This window comes from Lissotriton vulgaris, chromosome 2_1, assembly GCF_964263255.1.
Source record: "Lissotriton vulgaris chromosome 2_1, aLisVul1.2, whole genome shotgun sequence".
Taxonomy (NCBI): domain Eukaryota; kingdom Metazoa; phylum Chordata; class Amphibia; order Caudata; family Salamandridae; genus Lissotriton; species Lissotriton vulgaris.
In genome coordinates, this window is record NC_141687.1 from 1,102,285,193 (window position 1) to 1,102,312,476 (window position 27,284).

General features: G+C 44.8%; 1 protein-coding gene across 2 annotated transcripts in view; it reads left to right on the top strand.

Annotated features, from left to right (window-relative positions):
- Positions 1–27,284, top strand: part of SIK3 (SIK family kinase 3) — a 467,469-nt gene that overhangs the window by 301,755 nt on the left and 138,430 nt on the right. For both annotated transcript variants that reach the window (XM_086956798.1, XM_086956799.1), the window contains exon 13: positions 17,194–17,344. In XM_086956798.1, the coding sequence (XP_086812924.1) occupies positions 17,194–17,344 (151 nt within the window). The remainder of the gene's footprint in view (positions 1–17,193; positions 17,345–27,284) is intronic.

Here is a 27,284-nt window from a genome sequence, read left to right on the forward strand (position 1 = left end):
ATCAAGCGAGGGCAGGGAAGGAAGGGAACAGCAGGGAGGGAGACCTGAAAAGACAAACAAAGAATGTTGGACTTCTTCCTTCAATTACCCTATTCTATTCTAATCTCAACAATACATAATATACGAAAAGCTATACCCTCATACACTCTACCTGTAAAGTAAAAGAAAGCAACTGCAATTTAGAAGATAAGACTCTTCACAAGCTTCATGGGCCCTTTAAGGATGTGAACAGCGCTACTCCCCACTGCAACACACAAAAAACAACAACTGTTACCCACTGTCCTATATGCTTCTTGAAAATGGTTATTACTTGTAGGGTTTATACATACCCCATAGAGAATTATCTATAGCGGGAATGGGGATCATCCTTGACAGTTTCCTTGTAGCCCTACAACACCTAACAGTTGACTGTTAGTAAACAATACTCCATAAAAGGTTACGTCACCCCGTTGTATAAATATTAACATACAGTACCTGCATCAGAGAACGACTGATGTCCCATTAAGTAATATCCCAATATGTTCCAACACCAGGTGTGTGTACTCAGCTGTCCTTATGTGGACTTGAAAATACTGCTGCCGTAATATCCCATGAAGGTCCTCTGCATGAACCGCAAGACGCTGGCTCTCCAACAGAGGACCGAATTACCAAGCCTGGTAATTTGCCACTACAGGTATCTGGGATATCGTCCTCCGCATGAGCCTTTGCAAATCAGGCTCCCCAACGGAGGTTAAAACGATGAATAAGTATTGGGTATTCACAAAAACAAACACAGTTCGTCCTCCGCATGAGCCGTGAGGGAAAAGGCTCGTCCAACGGAGGGCAAAGCATGCGCACTCTAGGGCCCACAACACAATGAAGAATAACCAACCGTCCTCCGCATGAGTCGAGGAAGGACTCGCCAACGGAGGACAAACGCCGGAAAACAGGCCGCAATTGCCGAACTTCGTTGAATCACGAAGTTCACTAAAAGAAAGGCCAGGAAGCTTTCCTTACCCAGGAATCGAGAATTTCACAAGACCGGATCAGAACTCCTCCGTAAGGGTTGCAGTACTCCCAAAATATCCGACACAGGCTACAGGAAGCATACGCCTATATAGAACCGCCCATCTTCCTGATTGTCGCTAAGACTTCTGGGATTTTTAGTTTTCTGATGTTATCCCATTCTGTGACCAACCGCAGTGTCCAGAATACACGAGGCGCTCTTCTTGATAAACTTAACACGGGGACAAGCCCCGAATGAGACCAGGAACGCCACATTCCACCTTCCCACCTCCCTCTATGTGGGGAAGTTCCAAGGAAACTTACCAGCATCAGAGAAGGACACCCGACTGCTGCCTCTGCAGGACCGCGTGTGAGTATCTCAAGGACACCAGATTTATGTCACTGAAAGGCCTTGCTTGAGGAGCTAACTGTAGACAGCCACTGCAGCTTCAGTTCCCATGAAAGGACTGGGCTGGTCACTCTGGTCGTGCAGGTCTTCTGGTGTGGGTGAGACAGATTTATGGGCCAGATGTCCCTGGAGCAACTTCCCATTTAGTGCTTCGACACTGGAACATTTTTGACTTACTAGTCAGAGAAGGATATTTCTGACTCAGGCGACTGGTGGGATTTAACCTGACTGTCAACTATAGTGAAAGGGGAACAATCACTACCACTAGCGAGAGGGGAATGGGACTCAGGAACCCTCCTCCAATAACACTAGAGCTCTGACCTCAGGGGACTGTGTGGATTGTTTGCAAATGCTATATTTTACTTTGTGTTTGGTGTATAAATGCTACCTATGTTCATAAAGCAAGTATTTGACTGGAAAACTATGTTCGAAGCATATGAGCTGTTGATCATATGCGTATGTATAGATCGCCATCTAGTGTTGGGTCCGGATGTTTACTCATTGTTTATGTTCGAAGAAGTCTTTCCTGTCAAGAGGTAGGCGACTCCTCCTTTCGGTGATAGTGCGCATGGGCATCTACTCCATCCTTAGATTGTTTTTTCCGCCATCGGGTTCAGATGTGTATTGCAGCGCTCTGGTTCGGCACCGTTTCTCGGACCCCTTCAACGCGCAATCCATACCCTCGACGGTATTGTTATCGACCGCCATTCCCTATTTGTCGGGTATCGTCTCAACTGTAAAATCTTCAATTGGAAAAGTTGTGGAAGGCCGTCGGGCTTACCCACACCGACAGCTCTAGCAGTCGATGGAATGGATTCCCTTCAAGTTATATCCCGGGTGTTGTGCTAAATTTCCACGCACCGACTTGCACGAAGTGTGCAACCTCTGTCTGTTCCCAGAACATGACGAGAAAGACTGCGACGCGTGTTGATCATTCTGATCAAAAGAGACTCTTCGTGATCGTCGGGCTCGACGTCACGAGAGGCAACAGGAAAGCAAGTCCGCACCGGACATCTTCGGCAAAGAGTCAGACTCCGAACATCATGCCCAAGGAGCCGAAGAAGAAGAACATTTCTCTGTGTCCGAGGACGACTTGGACATCAAAGAAGAGGAGCAAGTTACTCTGGGTCAGCATACCTTTAGCCCCCCCCCCCCCCGCCCCCCTCCCCCTCCAATAACCTAAGACAAACGCTCCGGTCCCTCCTCTGCCTTCGGGCCAAGGTCGGCACCGACAAAAAGTCTCAGAGGCCCCGCCTTTGGGCCAGGCTCCAAAACATAAAGAAAAGCCTTCCGGTTCGGGCTGGAACCGACCCCATCTTGGTGCCACCCCATCACCTTTGGCACCGAAACACAGGTCCAAGCTGGCACCACTGGCGCCGAAAGGTGCGGAGCCTAAACCTTCGGTGCCGAAACAGGCAGCCAAGGATAAAGACACTCCTTTCTAAGAGCCTCGGTCCGACCACTCTATTTCATATCCGAAATAGAAGAAGTTGGTGATTCACCCTGATACAGGGCATATACCGGCCACTCTACCAAAAAAGAGGAAATTAGACCTTCCAGAGGACTACCACATTCATCTAAAGAAGAAAAGTGTGGGCACTAACCCTTATCCAGTATTGGGGTATCTTTCATAGATTCACATGCCTGAATCATTCCCAGTCGTCTAGATGGGAGTCCCACTGTAAAATACAAAAGCAGTGCCATAAGTAATAAATAGGCTAAAAAGGCCGAAGGCCATATCTTAGTAGCCCATATCTTAGTAGCCCATCTATGTCCTTTTTCAAAATGGGCCAAAAGTTGGTTCCAGCCAATAAGCTGATAGCACCCTCTAGAACACTCCCAGCAGAGGCAAGTTCTCCTCAGATTTTCACTGCACGTCGTGTGGAAGGGAGTCTCTCCCTGAGTGCTACTCAGTTTTTCCTTCTATTCAGCTATTCTGAAGAAAATGTCAGACAAGAAAGGCCTCTTCCGCCCTTGCAAGACCTGTGGGAAGAAGAGGGCCCATGTAGATGATCTACATAAAAACTATTTATTGCCTTTATCCAAGGCATGAGGTGAAAGACTGTAAAATCTGTTGCACTTTTTCTAATGAGATCCTCAAGGACAGAGAGGGAAGGTTACTTTTGTGGCTTCAATCCACAAAATAACAAACTCACACTTCAGATGAGGAAGAAGAACTGGCTTCAACTTCTCACAAGAGGGCTAGATCACAGGAAAGATTTTTAGGTGAGGAAAGGAAACATCTCAAGTCTTCTCAAGAAAAACCTTTGAGTAAAGAGAGGAGCTCCAAACACTCTTCTGAGCCAGCTTTATCTGTCCCCTCTACTCCTGTCAAGAGAGAAAAAGAGCATCCAAGAACCTCTTCTACTGACTGTGAGTAAAAAACATGTCACGAAATCTGTGTCGACGACGATTTCGCTGTCATCGCCGACGATATGTGTGACTTTGTCAACACGATCGTCGATGGCAACCATTACGAAGACACCGATTCAGTCCCCTATCTCATCAACTAAGATTTCCATAGTGACAAGACCTTCATCGGTTTCACCCGTCGACGACCCATCATCGACGAAGAAATCGTCAGCGAAAATATCGTCAACGAAGGAACCGTCGACAACGAAGGAACCGTCGACAACGAAGGAACCGTCAGCGACGAAGGAACCGTCAGCGACGAAGGAACCGTCAGCGACGAAGGAACCGTCAGCGACGAAGGAACCGTCGACGACGAAGGAACCGTCGACGAATAAGACAGTCGACGATGAAGGAACCGTCGACAACTAATGAACCGTCGACGACTAAGACACAGTCGACGATACTGTCGACGGAGATGCTGTCAACGACGACAGTCGACGTAGCCATCGTCAACTAAGTCACCATCAGCAACCTCTCCATCAGCGAAAATATCGTCGACGAAGGAACCGTTGAGGACAAAGACACGGTTGAGGACAAAGACCGGTTGAGGACAAAGACCGGTTGAGGACAAAGACACAGTCGAGGACAAAGACACGGTCGAGGACAAAGACACGGTCGAGGACAAAGACACGGTCGACGACTAAGACCCACGGTCGACGACTAAGACCCACGGTCGACGACTAAGACCCACGGTCGACGACTAAGACCCACGGTCGACGACTAAGACCCACGGTCGACGACTAAGACCCACGGTCGACGACTAAGACCCACGGTCGACGACTAAGACCCACGGTCGACGACTAAGACACGTTCGACGACCAAGACACTACCGTAGACGACGACATCGTCGACGAAGCCATCGTCAACTAAGTCACCATCAGCAACCTCTCCGCCACAATGGCAACACCGTTGACAACACCGTTGACGACAGGTATTCCTTCAATATTGATTTCTGCACTGACGACTAGAATATCTCACACCATGACTGTCTCGAAGGCTTTTCTTCACCCACCTTTACAAGATTATACCATGTTATCACCTTTACTACCATCTCACCTTTTGAGGGTTATGTTGGGGAGGAGGATGATGAGGATGAGTACGGACTATATAATATCAAAATGACAATGATGACGAGGAAGATTATCGTGAAGCGTATTATTATCAGGAGCATTATATAGCTCCTCGTCATACTTATCAATTTAATCCTCGACAGGAAGCAAAAGATATTCTCGTTTCTTCCAAATAAAAAAGAAGTCAGGAGAATGGCGACCGATTGTGGACCTAAGAAACCTCAACAAGTTTCTCAAAAAACAGACGTTCAGGATGGTGACACTCCGATATTTTGGGATGCTTAAACAAAGGAGATTTCATGACTTCTCTCGATATGGAGGACGCATACTTTCATATCCCAATTCACCCGAACCACCGGCAATATGTACAGTTCAGAGGCTGATACCCACTATCAATTCAAGGTGCTCCCATTCGGTTTAAAGTCAGCACCACGGATCTTCACCAAGTGCCTAGCACCAGTAGTAGCGACCTTGCGATCTCAGGGTTTTCAAGTTTTTCCATATCTCGACGATTGGCTGCTCAAAGCCGCGTCAAAGCAGGAAGCCGATCAGACAACAACAGCTTGTCTCCATTTATTCAATACATTGGGACTCACTCTAAAAAGGGAAAAATCAAATTTGCATCCAACCCAAATAATTTTGTTTTTTGGGTGTATCCCTGGACACCATCCAATGCAAAGCAATCTTGTCTCAAGAGAGACAGATGCAGCTCTAAAGGTTGGCAAGTACCATTTAAAAAAGGAAGTCCGTATCTGTTCGAATATTCAAATCGCTGCTAGGGATGTGCTCGTCAACAATAAACTTAGTGCCTTTAGCGAGACTAAAGATGAGACCTTTGCAGGAGGAACTACAGAAACAGTAGCAACAAACTGTAGGATCTTTTGAAGATGTAATTGTAATCACAACAAGAATGGTGGAAGCACTTCAATGGTGGTCTCAAGCGTCAAACCTTGCTCCAGGTTTAACTTTTCCCCAAAGTACCCTGGATTTCATTCTCACGATACACGCCTCTATGGAGGGATGGGGAGGTCATTTGCAGGATTTACAAATCGAGGGAAAGTGGTCTTTGATGCAGAAAAGACAACACATCAGCAGCTTGGAACTCAAGGCGGTATTCTGATCTCTCTAGGCATTTCTTCCCTGCTTTTCCTCTGGTGCGTGCACCTCCTCCAGAGTGGAAGCTCAATGTGGTTCTAACACAATTGATGAGACAACCAGTCGAACCAATTCCTAAAGCAGAACTTAAATTTCTTACATGGAAGGTTTCTCTCTTGTGGTCAAGGAAAACTCGAAACCGCAGTAATTAAAGCCATGATCGCCATGTGGGTCGCTTCTGCGATACAGTTCTGCCACGAAAAAGCAAATAAACCTCTAACAGTGAAGGCTAAAGCTCACTCCACAAGAACTGTTGCTGCATCTACAGCTTTGTTTGTTGAAGTGACATTGGACAAGATATGCCGTGCTGTGACATGGAAGAATGTCCTCACGATCACAAGACACTACTGCCTCCAGTCTCCGCAAAAGGAATATGCAGCGGTTGAACAGGCTGAGTTGCGTCATCTTTTTAACTAAGGTCAGATTCTTTAAGTTTCATAATGAACACTCTCTTGTTGTTTTCTTTCTCTAATTTTAAGTGGATTCAGTAATTGTACAAATGTATTTGACAATTGATTCCTTAATATGATTTATGACCTATGTGTATGTATAAATACATTATTGGTTATATCAACTCTCTCTGTTTTAACATTGCTATAGAGTATAATGCTTAGTGCATGCGTTGTGTAAAGATAGTGGATAACTATTGGGAGTTTAAAATTACACGTCTCCCACCTTCCACTAACAACAGTAGTGGAAGGTGAGAGACTGGTAGGAGGGTACTGCTTGGTATTCTGATTCAGGCATGTGAATCTATGAAAGATACCCCAATACTGGATAAGAAAACACGTTACTTACCTGTAACTACAGTTGTCCAGTATTGGTATCTTTCATAGATTCGCATGCAACCCACCCTACTCCCCGTGGAGTCAGCTCTCTTTGATTTTGGGTGTACTTACTTCCCACTTGTGCTTGGAAAATCTGAGGCGAACTTGCCTCTGCTGGGAGTGTTCTAGAGGGTGCTAGCAGCTTATTGGCTGGAACCAACCTTTGGTCCTTTTTGAAAAAGGACTTAGATAGGCTACTAAGATATGGCCTTTTTAGCCTATTTATTACTTATGGCACTGCTTTTGTTTTTTACCGTAGGACTCCCATCTCGACGACGGGGAATGATTCAGGCATGTGAATCTATGAAAGATAACAATACTAGATAACTGTAGTTACAGTTAAGTAACTTGTTTTCTTCTCCTTACATTACACCTTCTTCTCCTACTAATCCTAATTTACTTATTTCACTTGGAAATTCACCACCAACTTCACCTAACCCACAAGATGATGGGGATGGCAATGGGGATGACAATCAAGATCCCCCACAGGACACTGATCCTTGGCAATTACTATCACTCTGATCCAGATAATGATCCAGATGTGTACCCTGCCAGACTCTCCCCACCAGATGATAACATTGGGTACGTTGAGCTCCTTAATAGGGCTGCTCAATATCACAGGGTCGAGTTACATTCAGAGACATTAGAGCAGGATTTCCTCTTTAAGACCCTTAGCTCCTCTCACAGAGTCACTCATACATTACCTATGCTCAAAGGCATGTTAAAGCATAATGAGGACATTTTCAAAGACCCTGTCGGGGCAAGAATATTTACTCCTAGGGTGGAGAAAGAATATAAGCCCACACCCACCGACCCTACACACATCAAAGACCCGTTACCTTTAGACTCTCTTGTAGTCTCTAATGCTCGCAAAAGAGCCAATTCCTAAACTTCAAGTGAAGCTCCTCCACCAGATAAGGACTCCAAGCTCATTGGCGCCTCAGGCAAAAGAGTAGCTTCACAAGCAGCTAACAATTGGCGTGTTGCCAATGCTCTAGCTTTGCTGGCTTGTTATGACAGGGCTCACTATGATTAGTTAGAGAAACTTGTGCAGTTCTTGCCAGATGAACATAAGACTAAGGCTAACGACCTTATTCAAGAGGGTAAGCTTGTTACAAATACATCTATTAGGTGTGCCCTAGATGCGACTGACACAGCAGCTCGTACAATTAACACTAGTGTAATCTTACGAAGGCATGCTTGGTTGAGAATTTCCGGTTTCAAACCTGAGGTGCAAACCTCCAGCCTCAACCAACCCTTTGATAAGGAACATCTCTTTGGACCAGCAGTGGACACCTTGCTGGAAAAAATGAAAAAAAGATATAGAGGTCACAAAGTCCATGGGGGCTTTGCAATCACCCACCAATAGGGGTTCCTTTCGCCGTTCACTTTATAGTGGTGGGTCTAAAAAGATTTCCACCGAGACTACCTCCTCTTACAAAGGTAATAATCAATCCCCCTCACAGAGAGGTTATTTCAGAGGAGGTTTTAGAGTGAAAAATGGTAAGGGAAGAAGCAGAGACAACTCCACATGCTGCTCTCCCACCAGCCACAAACAATGACTTCCATCCCATGCCCCCTGATCATTCCACTCCTGTTGTGGGATGTCTTTCCCAATTTCTCCCTGTCTGGAACTCCATCACTTCAGACAAATGGATACTTCAAATTATCCAATATGTTACTGCCTGGAACTTACAGACAATCCCCCAAATATCCTTCCAAGACCGCATGCAGTGTCACCGGAACATCTCTCACTCTTAAAGCAAGAAGTTCTCTCTCTCTCCTAGAAAAACAAGCTATAGAACCAGTCCCATTACAATACCAAGGAACTGGGATATACTCCCTGTACTTCTTAATTCCCAAGAAGGATAGCTCTTAACCCCTTCGCTGCTCATGACGAGCTCAGCTCATTATGAGGCACAGTGAAGCTGTGCTTATGACGAGCTGAGCTCGTCATGAACAATGGGGTTCAAGTAGGATCAGCACAGGAGGGGAAAACCATTAGCAGCCAAGATGTTAAAGACCTATATTGGACCTCAGAGAACTAAGTCTCTACATCCATTCAGACCACTTTCACATGGTCACACTTCAACAGAGACACTCTCCAGCTCTCACAGCTAGCCCAGAGCATCTGTAGATGGGCCATACCCCAAAATATATATCTCCTTGCAAAACACCTCCCATGAGTAGACAACCAGATTGCAGATCTGCTCGGTTGTCAACGACAGCAGATCCACAAATGGGAACTCCACCCTCAAGTTCTACTTCCATTCTTCCAAATGTGGGGATTCCCAGAGATCTGTTTGCCACTCACCTAAGCGCAAAATGGCCAAACTTCGCATCCAGTTATCCACACCCATTGTCCAAAAGCAATGCACTATGGATTAATTGGTCAGAGATATTTGCTTACGCTTTTCTGCCTCTCCCACTCATTCCGTTAGTGGTACAGAAGCTCAGAAAGTAGTTCCTGACACGAATCCTAGTTGCTCCCACATGTGCCCGCCAACCCTGGTTCACAACCCTGTTTGAGCTATCAGTACTTCCTCACCAAAAAACATCTTACTCTCAATCTTCTCACTAAGAACCATGGAGAGATAAGGCATCCAGATTCCAGTCATCTCAACCTTGTGATCTGGCACCTGAAATCCTAGCATTTGGTTATCTTTATCTTCCGCCATACTGCATGAATGTTATAAAAGAGGCAAGGCACTCTACCACAAGAGCATGCTATGCAGCAAAGTGGAAGCGGTTCGTCATTTACTGTAACAACAATAAAATCAATCCGCTAGATGCTTCAATTCAAAATATAATTTGCTATCTACTACATCTACAGCGCTACAATTTAGCATACACATCTATATGCTTACATTTTTCTGCAATAGCTGCCTATCTACAAAACAGACAGCATTTGTCTCTCTTTAGAGTGCCTGCTATCAAAGCATTAATAGAAGGACTTAAAAGAGTCATTCCACCCAGACTTCCATCCGCTCCAGTGTGGAATCTTAACATAGTCCTTACAAGACTCATGGGTCCACCTTTTGAGCCATTGCACAAATGTGAACTACAATTTCTCACTTGAAAGGTAGCTTTCCTCATAGCCATCACATCTCTGAGAAGATTGGTCGAGCTTCAGGCACTAACCATAGAACAGCCATTTTTACAAATACACCAAAACAAAGTGGTTCTAAGAACTAACCCCAAATTTTTACCTAAAGTAATTTCTGCCTATCATATCAACCAATCTGTTGAGTTGCCTGTGTTCTTCCCTCAACCAGATTCAGTGGCAGAACGTGCTCTTCACACCTTAGATGTCAAAGGAGCTTTACAATACTACATAAAAAGAACAAAACCTTTCAGGAAAACCAAGCAGCTTTTTGTTGCTTTTGCTCCACCACATAAAGGCAATCCAAAATCAAGTATTGCAAGGTGGATAGTTAAGTGCATTCAAATATGCTATATTAAAGCTAAATGCACATTAACAATTCCCCCTAGAGCGCATTCTACACGCAAACCGGGAGCTTCTATGGCATTCTTAGGAAATATACCCATAGATGACATCTGCAGAGCTGCAACATGGTCTACAACACACACATTCACAAAGCACTATTGTGTAGATGTGTTAGCAAGACAGCAAGCTAGTGTAGGCCCGGCAGTGTTACGTACAATATTTCAGATGACTGAAACAGCTGATTAGCCACCGCTTTGGGAGATAACTGCTATGTAGTCTATGCATAAGCATATGATCTACAGCTCATATGCCTCGAACGGAAAATGCTACTTACCCAGTATGCATCTGTTCTTGGCATATAGAGCTGTGGAGTCATATGCCCCCACCTGCCTCCCCGGGTACCTTTACCTGTTGCATTAACCCCTTCGCTGCGGCGGCTAAGGGGGAGGCGGGGCCGCGCGGCGGTCCCGTGCTCGTGACGGAACCGCTCCGTCGCGGCCCGCGGGTGAGCTGTGCTTGTGGCGGAACAGTTCCGGGGTTATTATCTTAATTAGATACTATATACATGGACATCTCTCTTTACTACTCTTACTAACTCCATCATCACCGTTTACGGCAAAACAATCTAAGGATGGAGTTGATGCCCATGCGCACTATCACCAAAAGGAGGAGTCACCTACCTCGTAACTGGAAAGACTTCTTCGAACAAAAACAAAGTGCAAACATCCGGACCCAGCACTAGATCTTTGCATATGAATATGACTCTACAGCTCTATATGCTAAGAACAGATGCATACTGGGTAAGTAGCACTTTCCTTTTTGCTGCTCCTGAAGGCTATAGTGTGCTGTTAGTCTGTGTTCACCCCCCTGTATCAATTTCCCTCCTTCCCCCGAGAAGCGGTGGACTGCTCAACCCACACTACCACTGAGAGTCACGTGCTGAAGGGGTGCTTGGCCCAGTTGATGAGGATTCATAGTAGGCTGAGCCATGGGACATAAGCAGTATGTTTTTTCATTTTCTTAGAAAGTGGGTTGATCGAGTATTATGTTTTGGATTAGCACAGTGCTATGTATGGCCACTACAGAGCTGTGATGGTATCAGCCAGGCTCGTGAACTTAGAGCAGAAGGGCAGCTCTGCTGCCACGCTGGAACAGAATAGGACTAAAGTGCTCAGACAGGAAAAGAGGCAGAGATAAGGGATGATTTCAGCACTGCACCAGAAGATCTAGAAATTATGAGCCGCCCTGACTGTAGAGAATATGCATTGCAGGTTTTAGGAAGGATCCTCACTTTAGAGCAAAGCAGAATGTGTGTGAGGAAGGGCCAACTCTGCAGTCAGAAGCGCCTTTAATGAGAAAGGTCCCTCCCTGCTAATAACCTGTATTGTGTATAAGGAAGGGCCAAAATTGCAAAGATCCAGCTGAGTGTGTATGAAGAGCATTCGCTTCAGAGCATTAGTAATATGTTTGAGGGGACCTCTCGCCAGAAAGAACCAATCTGTATATGAGGGGGAATAAATTGATGCAGGGAACCAGCAGTGTTTTGAGTAGGGTTGCTACCTTCCCAATATAAAAATACAGCCCATTTGTTGTTTTAAGAGTTTGCAAAGGCTCCGACATGATACTAAATAAGACATTAAATATATTTTAGGCCTTTGTTTAGTTTAATTATTAGTCTGGTATTGTGACTGCAGCTTCCAAATGCATTTGTTTTCTACTGATATTTGCCATTTGAATTATGCACTGATGAAGTGTAAAAATGCCGGCTTTAGGTGGTTTTGCTTATTTTGCTACTGGCCAGGATATTATAATACTGGTGGTGCTGGTAGAAAACCAGCCAGGTGTCAACCTTAATTCTGAGGAGGGACATTGCTGGAGAAAAACAATATTGTGTATGAGGAATGCAACTCATTGCAGAGAAACAGGAGAGCGACCGAGGGAAAAAAACTCACTGCAGAGAACAACATTGTGTGTGTATGAATGTTTTGAGGTGGGACTCTTGGTACATTGTACACAACAGTGTGTATGAGGAAGAGCCCTCACAGGAGAGAACCAACAGTTTGTACATGATAAGGGGGCCTCTACTGTTGAGAACCAGCAATTTGTGTGTGTGTGTGTGTGAGAGAGAGGAATGAGTCTCTCTGCAAAGAGAAATGTGTGTGTTGGGTGCACATGTCTGTCTGTGCATCTGTCTGTAATACTTACTGTAGAGAACCAACAATGTCCATCCAGAAACAGAAACGGGGTACTTAGGTTTATATGTTGTCGAGAAGGGAACACTGTTGCAATAGCGACGGAGTTCCCTTGCCCCTAACATAGTGGTCCACCATGGCCAGATTTATATGCGGACATACCTTAAGTTTAGCTGCGCCGGAGACTACTCCGTCTCCGCCATGTCCAAACTTCTCTGGAAGCCATGTGGAGTAAGGGCAGTTGGAGGCTTGCCTGTCATTCTGCCCACCTGTTTGGATGGGCTTAATGACAGGTAATTTTCACTGGCCATCACTGCCAGAAAAACACTGGCGGTAAGGGGCAGTGGAAACTGCTAAATACTCATTAGACTCCCATAGTGAGGGGAGCAGTGCATTTTTTATTTTCAAAAAATTAAATCCTGTTTCAGGATTTTCTTTATGAGAATAAAAACAGAAAACTGTTTGCATGAGGGCTCTGTCCAACTCACGGAGCTCTACACAAAACAAAAATGCACTGAAAGGAACCGCAGTGAAGGCCGTTCCTGCCAGCGCTTTATACATGACCACCAGCTTGGTGGTCATATATAAATCTGGCAGCCAGTCCCTCCACCAGGGCGATGGAGTAATTTGCTCAATCGCCCTGGCTGAACAATGGGCCCTTAGTTGATAATATTAAATCAAGGACTGCAAAAGAAGCGACGATCTTAATGAGAGAACAAAAAATTATTGTAATTAACATAGTTCATTCAAATTGCAACCACATTTTTATAAAAGTATAATATTGTCAGAAGAACTCCCGTTGAGGTTATAGTTGACCAATTTAGTCCAAAGCATTTAAAATCAAGGTCCCTGTTGCTCATATCAAGTCCTAATGATAAGGAAGAAATCAACCACATTTTCAATTCCTCCTTTTAGTGCAAACAGCAGACGTTTAAAAACGTTGACACACGTTTCATGGATCTTTTCAAAAACGTGTTCCACCTTCTTAAGGACCAGTGGTTACATAATTGATGAGAAAATCTGAAATCTTGATTCATGCACAATTAATTGAGGGGGTCGTCGCTACATGATGTTTGGGGTCCGATGAAACTAAAGCATAATTTCACAAACATACATATTTAATTTCAGAGAAGATAATCAAAATCAAATAGATGGAATTAAAGAAAGACCACGGTCTGGCGTGATAACAGTGAAAAGAAGAATTAGTCACCATTGGTTGATAGATCATATAGACACTTTCTAGAAATAAATCAGGCTATACCTGAAACTGCCATCTAAGTAAAGTGGCAGACAGGCCCACATACATGTAGAATGACCCATAATCTGAGGCATTATATTGTCCCATACATGTTGGCCATAGAGTGTTAAGATCCAACAGTGTTTACATGTAGAGGGCCCTCAAACCGAACCACAGCGAACCAGAAATGTGTGTGAGAGGATAGACCCTCACTGCAGAGAGAGGGAGAAAGACAGTAATATCTTTATCATGAAAAACTGTAATTGTTGAGACCCAGCAGAGACTGCGTGTGCACGTTTGTATGAGGTAGACTTTTCAGTACAGTAGACCAGCAGAGTGTGTATTCGTGGGGTTTTCAAAGCACACTATCAGCAGCATGTGTATGAGGAAGAACTCACTGCAGGTAACAGTATTGCTTACGAGGAAGAATACTCACTGGAGAGAACCAGAAGTGTGTGACCCTCTTTGCAGAGACCCAGCAGTGTGCCTGTGCAGAAGGCCATCAATGTAGCGATCCAGCAATGTATTTATAAGGGAGGTAGGACTCCCACTGTGGGAAAGAGCAGTGATGTGTATGAGTGAGTACACAAGTGTAAGAGAAACAGAGTGGCTATGACAAATGAGGAAGAGATTTTAACAAAGGAGGGAGGGAGAGGATAAGTGGATTCGATCTCCCCTGGCAATTTACATAAACAAAGTAGAATCCACTCTAGTGGTGGTAGTGGTCCCTACAGTGGTGGGGAGCACACAGTGTTGTGTAGAATACCCCTCACACACCAACAGGCCCCTTGGTGTCATGCTTCATCATCGGGGTCTTTGCACCCCTCTACGGGATGCGGCGTGCTGCGACTCACGACTACGTAGGAGCACTTGAAGTGAACTATGTGTTGGTGAGTGTGGGGGGGTTTATTGTGTGAGTAGTGAAGTGGTGAGCGGTGAAAGTTAAAAAATACCTGGCTCGTAGGGTAAAAATAAAATGTATTAAGCCCTCGGCTGGTATTGTTAAAAGGGTGCAGGGTGAGGTTGTTACTGTATTTTAATGTACATCAACCTCAGAAAGTGCGTGACCATGACATGTTTCGGAGTGTGGAAACTCCTTCAGGACGAGGGAGTGCACGAACCTCCTCACCTTACTCACATGCGTAGTATATGTTAAAGTGTTAATTACAAAAATCTACAAAAAATGAGGTGTAATGTTCCTAATTATGTTTTTATGATCCAGTGGTCTGTTGCGCCCAATAGGCGATAATAGAACAAGACCTGTGAAGATAAAGTGCATAATAAATCAAGACATCACATTAGGATAAAGATTATCATCAGTAAATGTCTGTTCAGAAAATAGGGCAATCTGTGACCTAGTGTGGTCAGGAACCCTGTAAGAAAAGAGACAAGGACACACATGTAGACTAATACACACACATTTACAAATGTTAAGTCATAAGCATCTCCTAAGTTGATGTGTTTTAGGAGAGAGATTGATTTGTTCAGTGCTTACTTATTTATTAAGGCAGGATGGCCTCATGAGCCCTGCGTGGTATTGGGCGAAGTCTTCCGTCTCAATGCGGCTGCCTAGAGGACATAGGAAACTAGAATAAGGATTTGTAGTTGTTCCTCGTGGAGAAAATAGGGTAGGTTCCCTGCATAACAAACTCACGGTTACAGCATGCTTCGATGGACTGTCATCTCCTCAACGCGGCTCCGACGATATGCCGTGTGTTCGGAGGATCGTACCTTATATACTAACCAAAGTGCCCTTAATTATTGGCTGATTGGAATCGGATACTGCCCATAGAAGGCGAGATACCCCAATTGATTCTCCGGTTGTGCTCGGAAGAGATGGGCGTTGTTGCTAGTGAAACGCACATGTACGCGGGAGTAGTGGCAACCCTGCCCCTCCGTGCAGAGAGGGCGGGTCGCCAAACAGCGCGCATGCGCCGAGAGGTAGCGTGTGGCTCTCCGTGCAGAGAGGGCGTGTCGCCGAACAGCGGGCATGCGCCGAGAAGAAGCGTGTGGCTCTGTGTTAGTCAGGCGCGCTCGCGCTGTAGGCATTCCTGGAATTGATAGAGTAGCGTTGTTGAATTTAAACGCGCTCGCTGCATATCGCGCTCTGAGAAATTCTTTCAATTGTTAGTGCTGGGGCCCTGCTTATTTGTACATCGAAGCTGATGTTCTGGTATGGGCCATGGTTTTGTCGTGCACTCAACTTAGCAACACCTGTTAATATGGGTTTGTGAACCTATTTAGCATGAGCAGGTTCACTAGATTATAAATGGCACATGGAAAAGAAAGTTTACAGGTCAATCAGATATGCTGGGATAGAATGACAACCCCTATATACATCCATCCTTCGCATCCATGCTCCTTGATCAAGCCCCACTATAGTTGATCACTAGGGGGTATGTACTGGATTTTTTGTGGAACTTATGAATCCTTAAGTCAACGTAGTTGGCCCCATGGGATAGAGTCATTGAGTCCGTTGGTGTCAGTTCCCAAACGGAAGACCCACCTCTGTTCCTTCTCAAATAGTCCCACATCAGTGGGGAGCTGTTCAATTACAGTCCAGTGCAGTTCGTTGACACAATGTTGTGCCTCCAAAAAATGCGCTGCCATTTTTGTGGTAGATTTTTTACATCTCATATTACTTTTATGTTCGTTTATTCTGGTTTTGATTGCCCTGGTGGTCATACCCACATATTCCAAATTGCAAGGGCAGGTGATTAGATAAACGACATTCTTGCTATTGCAATTAGTGAACGCTCGTTGCTCCCATCTTGTGCCATTTTTGAAGGTTAAAGTGTTGCTTTGACAAATGAGGTTCACTGAAGAAAATCAGCAGTTGATATGGGGAAGGGCATTCTCTACAGAGAATATGAAGTCTGCTACTGGATAGATGTCTGGAAGGGCTCTCACTACCAATCGTGCCTATGTGATTAAGGGCCTTCACTGCAGACAAGCAACACTGAGTTTGGAAAGGCTTCCACTAAAGAGGTTGTCTAATGTTTCAAGGAGGGACCCTCACTGGAGAATCAGCGCTGTGTGTGTGTGGTGTGGGGGGGAGGAAGGGCTCTCATCAATCTCACTTTGTAGTAAGGGCTGTGTGGTGTGTGCTCTGTTCTAAAGTTTTCAGTTATATTCTCATCTCTAGGTAGTAGGAAGTACTGTATTTCATTTTGGGGCAGAAGTGTGATTGTTTCATTTCCTCCTGCTATGGCTGTACTTCCTTTGTTTATAATGCTATGCTTTGTAATGTATTCTCTAGGCATGGCTGTGCACCATGCCCCCTCTCTTTCTGTATTTATGGTTGTGTTTCTCCTTCTGTAAATGATTGTGCTCTTCCTTTCATTCTCTAGTTATGGCCTGGCTTCATCTCATTCTGTAGGTAGGACTGTGCCCCTGCTAGTTTTCCTTGGTCAGTGCCACTTGCTGAATATCATTGTGGTGTCTTCTTTGGTGTTGCAGCTCTATGTACAAGGACTCAAACACCCTGCACCTCCCCACTGAGCGCTTCTCGCCCGTCCGACGATTTTCTGATGGAGCAGCCACAATCCAGGCCTTTAAAGCACACCTGGAGAGGATCTGCAACAGCAGCAGCATTAAACAGCTGCAACAGGTAAGAAAACTTTGGTGTAGGTGTGTATAGATAAGGCACAGCAACAAACAGCTGCAAAAGGTCATGGATCCTATGCGTGGGCTGATCTGATGAGATTCAGCAGCCAGTTGCTGCAGATAAAGGACAGCAGATGTAGATGCATTTTGATGAGATGCTAATTCGTCAAACAATTTCAATAGGTAATGAAACGTTGACTTGTCTTGTACTGATGACATGTAGCCACATCAATCAGCTGTCACCGGTAATGAACAGTAAGTTTGTGTGTATTGATAAGATGCTGTTGCATCAGTTTTAGTAGGTAAGGAATCTAAGATTTGGGCGTGTGCTAAAGTGGTGCACACATCAATCAGTTGTAGCCGTTAATGTTCCAGAGCTGCAGTACAGGTTTCTGATGCCCACTGTTTCAGATAGCTCCTTCGTTAACCTTCCTCCCACCGATGAAGTGCACTGGAGAGCTTCAGGAGTGCCACTTGGGCATTCCTATCCCCGCCCTTTAAAAGATACTGCCACCTGAAGAGGGGATCACAGAGCTTTTTATCCATGTGGGTAATTTCAAACTATGAAATGATTTGGATTGCCCAGATTGTAGAGCATTGGGAAGATAGTGCATTATCTCTATTTAATGACTGCTGACAAGGGTGTCCCCCTTATTATCGAGTGTCTGGATAGGTGTGCTCTCTGGTTGTAAAGTGTCAGTGAGGAAGGAAGGGTAATGATGTTTTCTGACCCTGGTATGCCTGTTTAAAGGGGTGCTTCACTGAATGGTGAGGATCAATGGAGAGACGTATGTCTTGTTGAATCTTAGACGTGTCCCTGATTATGGTGTGCTACATTTGACTATGCAGTGTTATGAAGAGTGGGAGAGTTAGATCACCCAACTTGAATGTCCAGGGGAGGGGTTCGGATGTGATTGCCTGCGCTTTGGGTGGAGATTGTTATGGTGCTCTGTGCTGTTCATGCTCACCCTTATCAGTTTTGTTTTTGATCACGGAATTCCATCTTGCGCAATAAAAAATATACGTAATCACTCGTCGGATGGATGCGCTTACACCGCGGCCATCAAGGGCCTCTCCTTTTGGGGCCTCCATTTTTTATCTCCATCAGGTTCACCAGAGAATGTCCTGCTTGTGATGGAACACACGCCTTTCCGTTTCTGCCTGAACTGCCACGTAAAGTTCCCCCGGACCAACCATCCTGTGTTTATCACCAAAACACAGGTGAGGGGTTTGCGAGGTCTGCCAAACTTTTGCTCCAAAAAGACCCTTCGAGAGCATCGTGCACATAGACGCGAGATGCAGCGGAGCAGTTTCAAAGGCACTCCTGACATCAAGATGTCGAGGAAGAACTTCCCAGACTATCCGTGGCGGAGTAAGAGGCATTCTCAGTTGAAGGTAGTTCTGGCTCTGACCTCAAACTTGAAATGGAGATGCAGGGCATTTCGCCAGCTCAACAGTCCGTGCGTATGGTAGCCCCTGTTACTCAGCTCCCTGTTGAACCACCTAAGAGACATTTGGTTCCAACTGAACAAAAGGCCCGCAGACCACCACTGTCTTAAGGCCATGGTCTGCACCAAAAGACTGACTCAGGCACCTCGAGTTTCAAGAAAAACTAGATGCTTGTCAAAAACAAATCCATATTCAGCCCCATGCAAGGCATGTTCCTGCCAAGGTTTCGGTTCCTACTCCATTGCCAGTGAAGAGATTGCTCTTCTTCGAAGAGACTGTTGACATTCTGGTCCCAGCCGAACAGACAAAGCAGGCAGAGAAGGCCACCAGTCCTTTGTGAATTCCATCTCCATTCACCACCTTCACTCCCTCCTCCACCACATTCACTATCTCCAACACACTCCGATGGAGATCCCCTGAATGGAACACATCAGGGGTCTCTACATTCGGACATAGGTGGATATAAGGCAGATTATGGTACTCTTGATGTACCCACCACTGACCCCGGTCAGCATATGATCTAGATCCTCCAGGAGACGCTGGCCCAGATCTTTATCCCGCTTGTCCATCTTCCTCTGATGACTCCACATTATAGCAGGTGCTCATTGGTAGAGCAGCTATTTTTTGTGAGGTCAAGCTACACAGGCTACCTCTGGAAGAGGACTTCCTTTTTTTAAACACTTTCTTCCACACATAGGGCCACTTAATATCTCGCCATACCTACTGGTATGACTGTGCCCACTGAGATGAAATGGAGAAACTTCTCCAATATCTCAGAGAGGAACAAAGGAAAAGGGGTCCGGAGCTTGTATCAGACGCAAAGCTTATATCAAACACGGCTGTCCTCTGTGCCTGAGATTCAGCAGATAACGCGGCTAGGGGCATTAATGCTAGTGTTTTTTTTGCTGCACAATGCATGGCTCTACATATCTGGCTTTAAGCCAGAAGTCCATCTAAGTTTGTTAAATGTTCTTTTTGAAAAAGAACATCTTTTTGGTCGCCAAATTGACCTGACCCTAGAAAAAATGAAAAAGAGACTGCCAAATCTATAGGTGCACTCAAAGACCTAGTCATCGTGGTTTCTTTCGCCGCTTCACCTATAGAGCGGGTTAAAAAACCACCTCCTCAGATGCCTCTACCTCATACCAACGTGGCCAGAGTCATCTCTCCTCTCTCCAAAGTTACTTTAGAGGGTCCTAAAGGGGCAACAGTGCTAAAGGTACAGGAAAAGGAGCGTCAGAACGTGGTGCCACCCCAATAGCAAACAATGACTTATTTCTCCTTCCCCCCTAAACATTTAACACCTGTTGTGGGACAACTAAAGTTTTCTACCCACATGGCAATCAGTAACATCAGGTCAGTGGTATTGGACATTATCCAATGTGGTTACTATCTGGAGATCATTACCACATCTCAACACCTTCCACCTCACCCTCACAGGCTCTCTCTGGAACACCACACACTACTCCGAACAGGAAGTTCAAGCTCTATTGTTCAAAGGAGCAATAGAACCTGTCCCTCTACAATTTCAGAGATCAGAGGTATACTCCCTGTACTTCCTAATCCCCCAAAAGGATGGATCTTTATAGCCAATGTTAGATCTACGGCCCTCAAATCATTACATCCTGCAGAACATTTCGTTATGGTCACTCTCCAAGATGTGATCCCACTTTTTACAGCAAGGCGACTTTCTCTCAGCCCTTAACTTCAAAGATGCCTACTTTCACATTCCTATACATCCAGCACATCGCAAATAAGTCAGATTTGTGATAGCAGGCAAACATTACCAATTCAAAGTCCTCCCATTTGGGGTGACTACTGTACCTCGAGTATTCACCAAATGCCTGGCAGTGGTAGCAGCGCATTTACACTGACAAAACATCCATGTCTTCTTGACGACTGTCTTATCAAAGCCAGCACTCTTCCTTTATGCAGCAAAACATCCAAAATACCATTAACCTGCTTCATCGACTTGGCTTCACCATCAATGTTCAGAAAGCTCATCCTCAGCATTTATAGGTTCAAACATATCTGGGGCTAATTTAAACACACAACTTGCATTATCATATCCCAATACAACAAGAATACATAATTTCAAAATGTTATGTTCGAGGCATATGGGCTGCAGACCACACACTATTGCATTAGATCACCATCTGGTGGTGGGCCCGGATGATTACACTTTGTTGTTGTCTTGGAAGAGTCTTTGTCTGTTGGATGACTCCTCCCTTAGATCGTAGTGCGCATGGGCATCAAGTCCATCTTCAGATTGTTTTTTTCCGCCATCGGGTTCTGACGTGTTCATCGTTCGGTCCCGTTACCGATCTCTTTTCGAATCCATAAATCAATCAAAATACCATCTGCATCGTCGTCGACATTGATTCCGGTTACCAGCGTCGAATAGAGACTTCACTTCTCGATTCCAGCGTTCGTCTGGGCCAACTGCGCCATTTGGCCTTTGGCTCATGGAAAGAACACCCTTCAAGAAGTGCCCTCGGTGTGGACACAAATTCCCTCACATGAGGTTTGCAATCTCTGCTGATCTCCAGAGCAAGGGAGTCGAGACTGTGAGGCATGCGCTTCGTTCCGGTCCAAGAAAACAATCAGGGACCGTCAAGCTTGAAGAGTAACAGCGCAGTCATCTTCGTCGACACCATACCTCATCATAGACGAGGCTCCAATTGAAGTAGTCACCGAAGAAAAACAGCACGAAGATATCGCTTCCGAAGCAGAGGATTCAGCTTCTGGATCGAGGATCAATCCGAAGATGAAGATCTTCCAGCTGGTCAACAGGTCGTGAGTACAGACGTCGACCCTGTTCACCCCACCATACCGGGACAGGCTTCGGTTCCACCTCCACCTTCGGGTCCAGGTGCACACCGACCAAAACCTTCCGACGCCCCGCCTTCTGGCTCGGCAGCAAAGAATACAAAAAAGCCTCCAGTCAACTCGGGCTCGAGTCAGTCTGTCGGTCCCAAAAAGCAGAAGGTCCTTAAGCCAAAATTAACACCGGCACCAAAGCATCCTTTGGTACCGAAAGTGGTCAAACCGAAAGCAAGTTAGGCACCGAAAGAGGTTCCCAAAGCTACCGAACCAAAAACCACCCGGTTCTGAAAAAAGTGGACCCGAAGAAGGTTCCGGTACCGAAACATACTTCGGCTCCGAAGGTAGATGAGTCGAAACGTACTCCGGGAACAAAACCTCTGGATCCAAAGTGCACGGATCCTAGGAAAAAGTCTTTGGAACCGAAACCAAAATCTGCTCCAAAGACAATAGACACTGTTAAACCTAAGCATTTCACCCCCATATTACATAAATCGGCGCCGAAAAAAGATTTGCCAGTAGAAGAGCTTTTTAAACCTGATCCAAAGCAAAAAACTCTTCATATTAATCCAAAGACTGGACATATCCCTTCTGTGCCTGAAAAGAGGAAAATTGACTATCCTAAAACACCGCCAGTTCATCTAAAAAAGCATGCTCAAACTTCACCAATGAGTATCCCTTCACCAGAAAGAGAAGTACCAGTAGATATTTCTTTTGTACATTCACCATCTAGTACACATAGTCTTATACCACAAGATAAGGATGATGGGGATAGTTACTCACAGTACATAGAGAGTGAACATCACATGGATGACAATTAAGGAACCAGATGATTTTCCTGGGCCATCAGGTGACCCATGGAAAGATTATAATGCACCAGATCTGCCACAAGATGATGTATACCCGTCTAGACCAGATGACACTTTTGGGTTTACGCAGCTCATTCATAGAGCAGCCACTTTGCATGGGGTAGACCTGCACACAGATACAATGGAAGAAGATTTCCTAATGGACACTTTAATGTCATCACATAAGACCACACCCACCCTTCCAATACTTAGTGGAGTGGTAAGACTTGCACCTGAAATATTTAAGAACCCAGTCGAGCATGGGTAATTATTCCCAGACTAGAAAAGAAGTACAAAGCGGCTCCAACTGATCCAGCATACATTAAAGGATAGTTGCCTTTAGACTCACTAGTAGTGTCAAATGCGAGAAAAAGAGCTAATTCGCATAGAACAGGAGATGCTCCACCTCCTGACAAAGAGTCTAAGCTTTTAGATGCTTCGGGAAACGCACCATTTCACAAGCTGCTAATGTCTGGAGGATTGCTAACACTCCAGCTTTGTTAGCAAGTTATGATAGAGCTCATTATGATGAGTTAGAGTCACTCATGCAACATAACCAGGGCTTCTGACCTAATACAGGAAGGCAAAGTTATTACAAATACCTACATAAGATGTACACTAGACACAGCTTCTAGAGCAATAAACACAAGGGTATTGTTGCGTAGACATGCATGGTTATTCATCTCTGGGTTTAAACCAGAAGTACAAGCCAGTATCTTAAACCAGCCATTTGACCAAGAACATCTTTTCGGTCCATCAGTTGATAGTACACTAGAAAGGATGAAAAAAGATAGACACAGCAAAATCCATGGGAGCTTTACAAACACAAGCCCATAGACCTTCTTTTCGTTGTTCCTCATATAGGGACGCCTCTAAAGGTTTCCAAACTGACAATACCTCCTCTTCTTTTAAAGCGCCCAACCAAACCTCGCCTAATAAAGGGTATTATAGAGGAGGTAATAGAGGAAACAACAATAAGGGTAGAGGAAACAACAATTGTAACACCTCTACTCCCAAACAGTGACTTTACTTCCATCCCGCCCAGACCATTCCACTCCTGTCGGGGTAGGTTACAACAGTTCTTACCTGTCTGGAACTCCATCACCACAGACAGGTGGGTAAGACAAATAATTCAGTTAGGTTATTGTCTCGAGCTCACTACCACTCCTTCAACAATACCACCCAGAAAGCGTCCTATGTGACAGGAACACCTTATACTGCTAAGACAAGATGTGGAATCTCTACTGCAAACGAATGCAATAGAACCAGTCCCAAAAGAACATCAAAACACAGGAGTTTATTCTCTATACTTTCTCATACCCAAAAAGGACGGGTCCCTCAGACCTATTGTAGATCTACGGCCCCTAAACCTGTACATACAATCAGACCACTTTTGTATGGTCACACTACAACAGTTCTACCATTGCTAAAGAAGGGATACTTCCTTGCCACATTAGATCTCAAGGACGCCTACTTCCACATTCCCATACATCAATCGCACAGAAAGTACCTAAGGTTCTTTCTAGAAGGTCAACACTACCAGTTCAAGGTACTCCCTTTCGGGGTAACTACAGCACCTCGAGTTTTCACAAAGTGTCTAGCAGTAGTAGCAGCACACTTAAGAAGGGACAACATTCATGTCTTCCCATATCTGGACGATTGGTTAATAAAATCCAAGTTATACAACCAATGTGTACAGAACACGCATCAAACAATATGTCTGCTACACAAACTGGGATTCACAGTAAATCAAAAGAAATCCCATCTCCAACCATCCCTGTCTCAGCAGTATCTGGGTGCTACAATAGATACCTCCAAAGCAATAGCGTACCCCAACCCAGCAAGAATGCAAACTATGCAGGATCTTATGAAAAGATTCCAGCCACAACACTCACTACCAGCTTGAGTGTTTATGCAACTAATAGGAATGATGGCATCCTGCATTTTCATAGTGCCATATGCAAGCCTAGAAATGCACCCCATTCAAGAGTGCTTGGCAAGTCAGTGGAATCAGGCTCAGCAACAAATAACAGATCTGGTGGTGGTATACGACGGACATATCGCTCTCTGCAATGGTGGAACACCAAGAACCTTTCCAAGGGCTGGCCGTTTATAGAACCTGTTCCACAGATAATATTAACCACAGACGCATCTCTCACAGGATGGGGAGCGCATTTACAAAATCACACAGTAAGGGGTACATGGACAATGCAACAAAAACAACTCCTCATAAACCATCTGGAGTTACTAGCGATTTTTCTAGCTCTAAAATCGTTTCAAAATTACCTATCAAACAAAGCTGTACTAGTCCGGACGGACAATATGACAGCAATGTATTACATTAAAAAAAAATAACAACAAGAGGGTGGAGAGGCGGGGAAAGCAGAAAAGAGGTGGAGAGCCTTATGCACACATCAAAAATGCAAACAAATCAAAGAGTCACTGGGAAATGCACAAAAGGAAGGAAATATCTTTTAGCGTTACAAACATGCAAAAGCAAAGCCATGAGACAAAGTCAACAAGAACACGTGCCAGTGCTCCCCACTCACCGGAATCTAGGACATACCGAGCTGAGCGCGGGCGTTCATCAGAACAGGACCCCCGCCGGCCGCCATCTTCGGAGAAATGGCCAAAACAAACCAAAAAAAAATAAACCACCGCCCACCGCCACAATGATGTTCTACAAGGGGCGGAGAGGGAAAAAATTGCCGGAACGCTCACGAATCGCCTCTGACAATGACGGACAGATCTCTCTTCCAATGGCTAGCCTCCATTTATGGAGCTAGCCAATGGAAGAGAGAGGCGGGACAAAGCCACATACTGTTCCATCTGTTCCTGCGCAGCGGACGCCAGGCGAAACCTAAAAAGGAGGAACAAACTCCATACAGCTCTCCCGGCTGGCACAGAGCATATGGAGATGGGCCATTCCTCAGAACATTTTTCTATTAGCAGAACATCTACCAGGAGTTCACAATCAAGTTGCAGATCCGTTAAGTCATCAAAGACAACAGATACACAAATGGGAACTTCATCATCAAGTTCTTCAGCCATTTTTTCAAAAGTGGGGTCAACCAGAGATAGATCTGTTTGCTACAAAACACAATTCCAAATGCCCAAGCTTCACCGACAGATACCCACACCCATTATCCAAAGGCAATGCCGTATGGATGAGCTGGTCAAACAAATTTGCGTTGGCTTTTCCATCTCTCCCACTAATTCCATTAGTGGTACACAAGCTACAGCAACATTCTCTCACATTGATTCTCATAGCCCTAACATGGGCAAGACAACCCTGGTTCACCACGTTACTAGTGATGTCAGTAGTACCACATCACAAACTAAAACTCTCTCCACATCTAGTAACACAGAACCATGGAGAGATTATGCATCCAGACCCAATGCAGCTCAATCTAGCGATTTGGCTCCTGAGGTCTTAAAATTTGGATATCTAAATTTACCACCTAATTGTATGAATGTCATAAAAGAAGCAAGACACCCTACCACTAGAGCATGTTATGCAGCAAAGTGGAAAACAACATCAATCCCTCAGATGTTTCCATGCAAAACATTATATGCTATCTGTTACATCTGCAAAGATCTAATTTAGCGTATTCCTCAATCAGGTTACATGCTGCTGCTAAAGCAGCATATCTTCAAAACAGACAACATTTGTCATTGTTTACAGTACCTGCAATCAAAGCGTTTATGGAAGGACTTAAAAGAATAATCCCTCCTAGAATACCACCCTCTCCAGTGGGGAACTTAAATGTTGTTCTCCCTAGACTTATGGGTCCTCCTTTCGAACCCTTACATAATTGTGAATTACAATTCCTTACATGGAAAGTTGCTTTTTTAGTAGCTGTAATTTCACTTAGAAGAGTAAGTGAGATACAAGCATTAACAATTCAAGAACCCTGTATACAAATTCATCATAATAAAGTGGTTCTTAGAACAAATCCAAAGTTTCTGCCAAAGGTTATTTCACCTTTCCACCTCAATCAATCTATGGAGTTGCCAGTATTTTTTCCCTAACCACAAACAGTGGCAGAAAGAGCTCTACATACATTAGATGTAAAGAGAGCGCTTCTCTACTACATTGATAGGACAAAACATTTTTTCATAAAACTAAACAACTGTTTGTGTCTTTTTCTCCTCCACATAAGAGGAACCCAATTTCAAAATCAGGCATTGCAAGATGGATTGTTAAGTGCATTCAAATGTGTTATTAAAAAGCAAAACACACTCTTTCTATTCCCCCTAGGGCTCATTCTACCTGAAAACTAGGGGCATCTATGGCATTCCTAGGGAACATACCATTAGATGACATCTGTAAAGCAGCTACATGGTCTACTCCGCACACATTTACAAAACACTACTGTGTAGATGTGCAGGCGAAACAACAAGCAAGTGTGGGCCAGGCTATACTCAAAACATTATTTCAAACTACAGCAACAGACACGGGTGGTCGCCGCTAAGGGAGAAACTGCTGTGCATTCTATGCAATAGTGTGTGGTCTGCAGCCCATATGCCTCGAACGGAAAATGCTACTTACCAGTATGCATCTGTTCTTGGCATGTAGGGCTGCAGAACCACATACGTCCACCCGCCTCCCCAGCAACCGGTGTCTGTTCCAGCATTATCTTATTTAGATACACAATACATGATCATCTCTATATGTACTCATACAACTCCATCATTTGCCCAATGGCGAAAACAATCTGAAGATGAAGTCAATGCCCATGCGCACTACGATCTAAGGGAGGAGTCATCCAACAGACAAAGACTCTTCCAAGACAACAACATAGTGTAATCATCCGGGCCCAC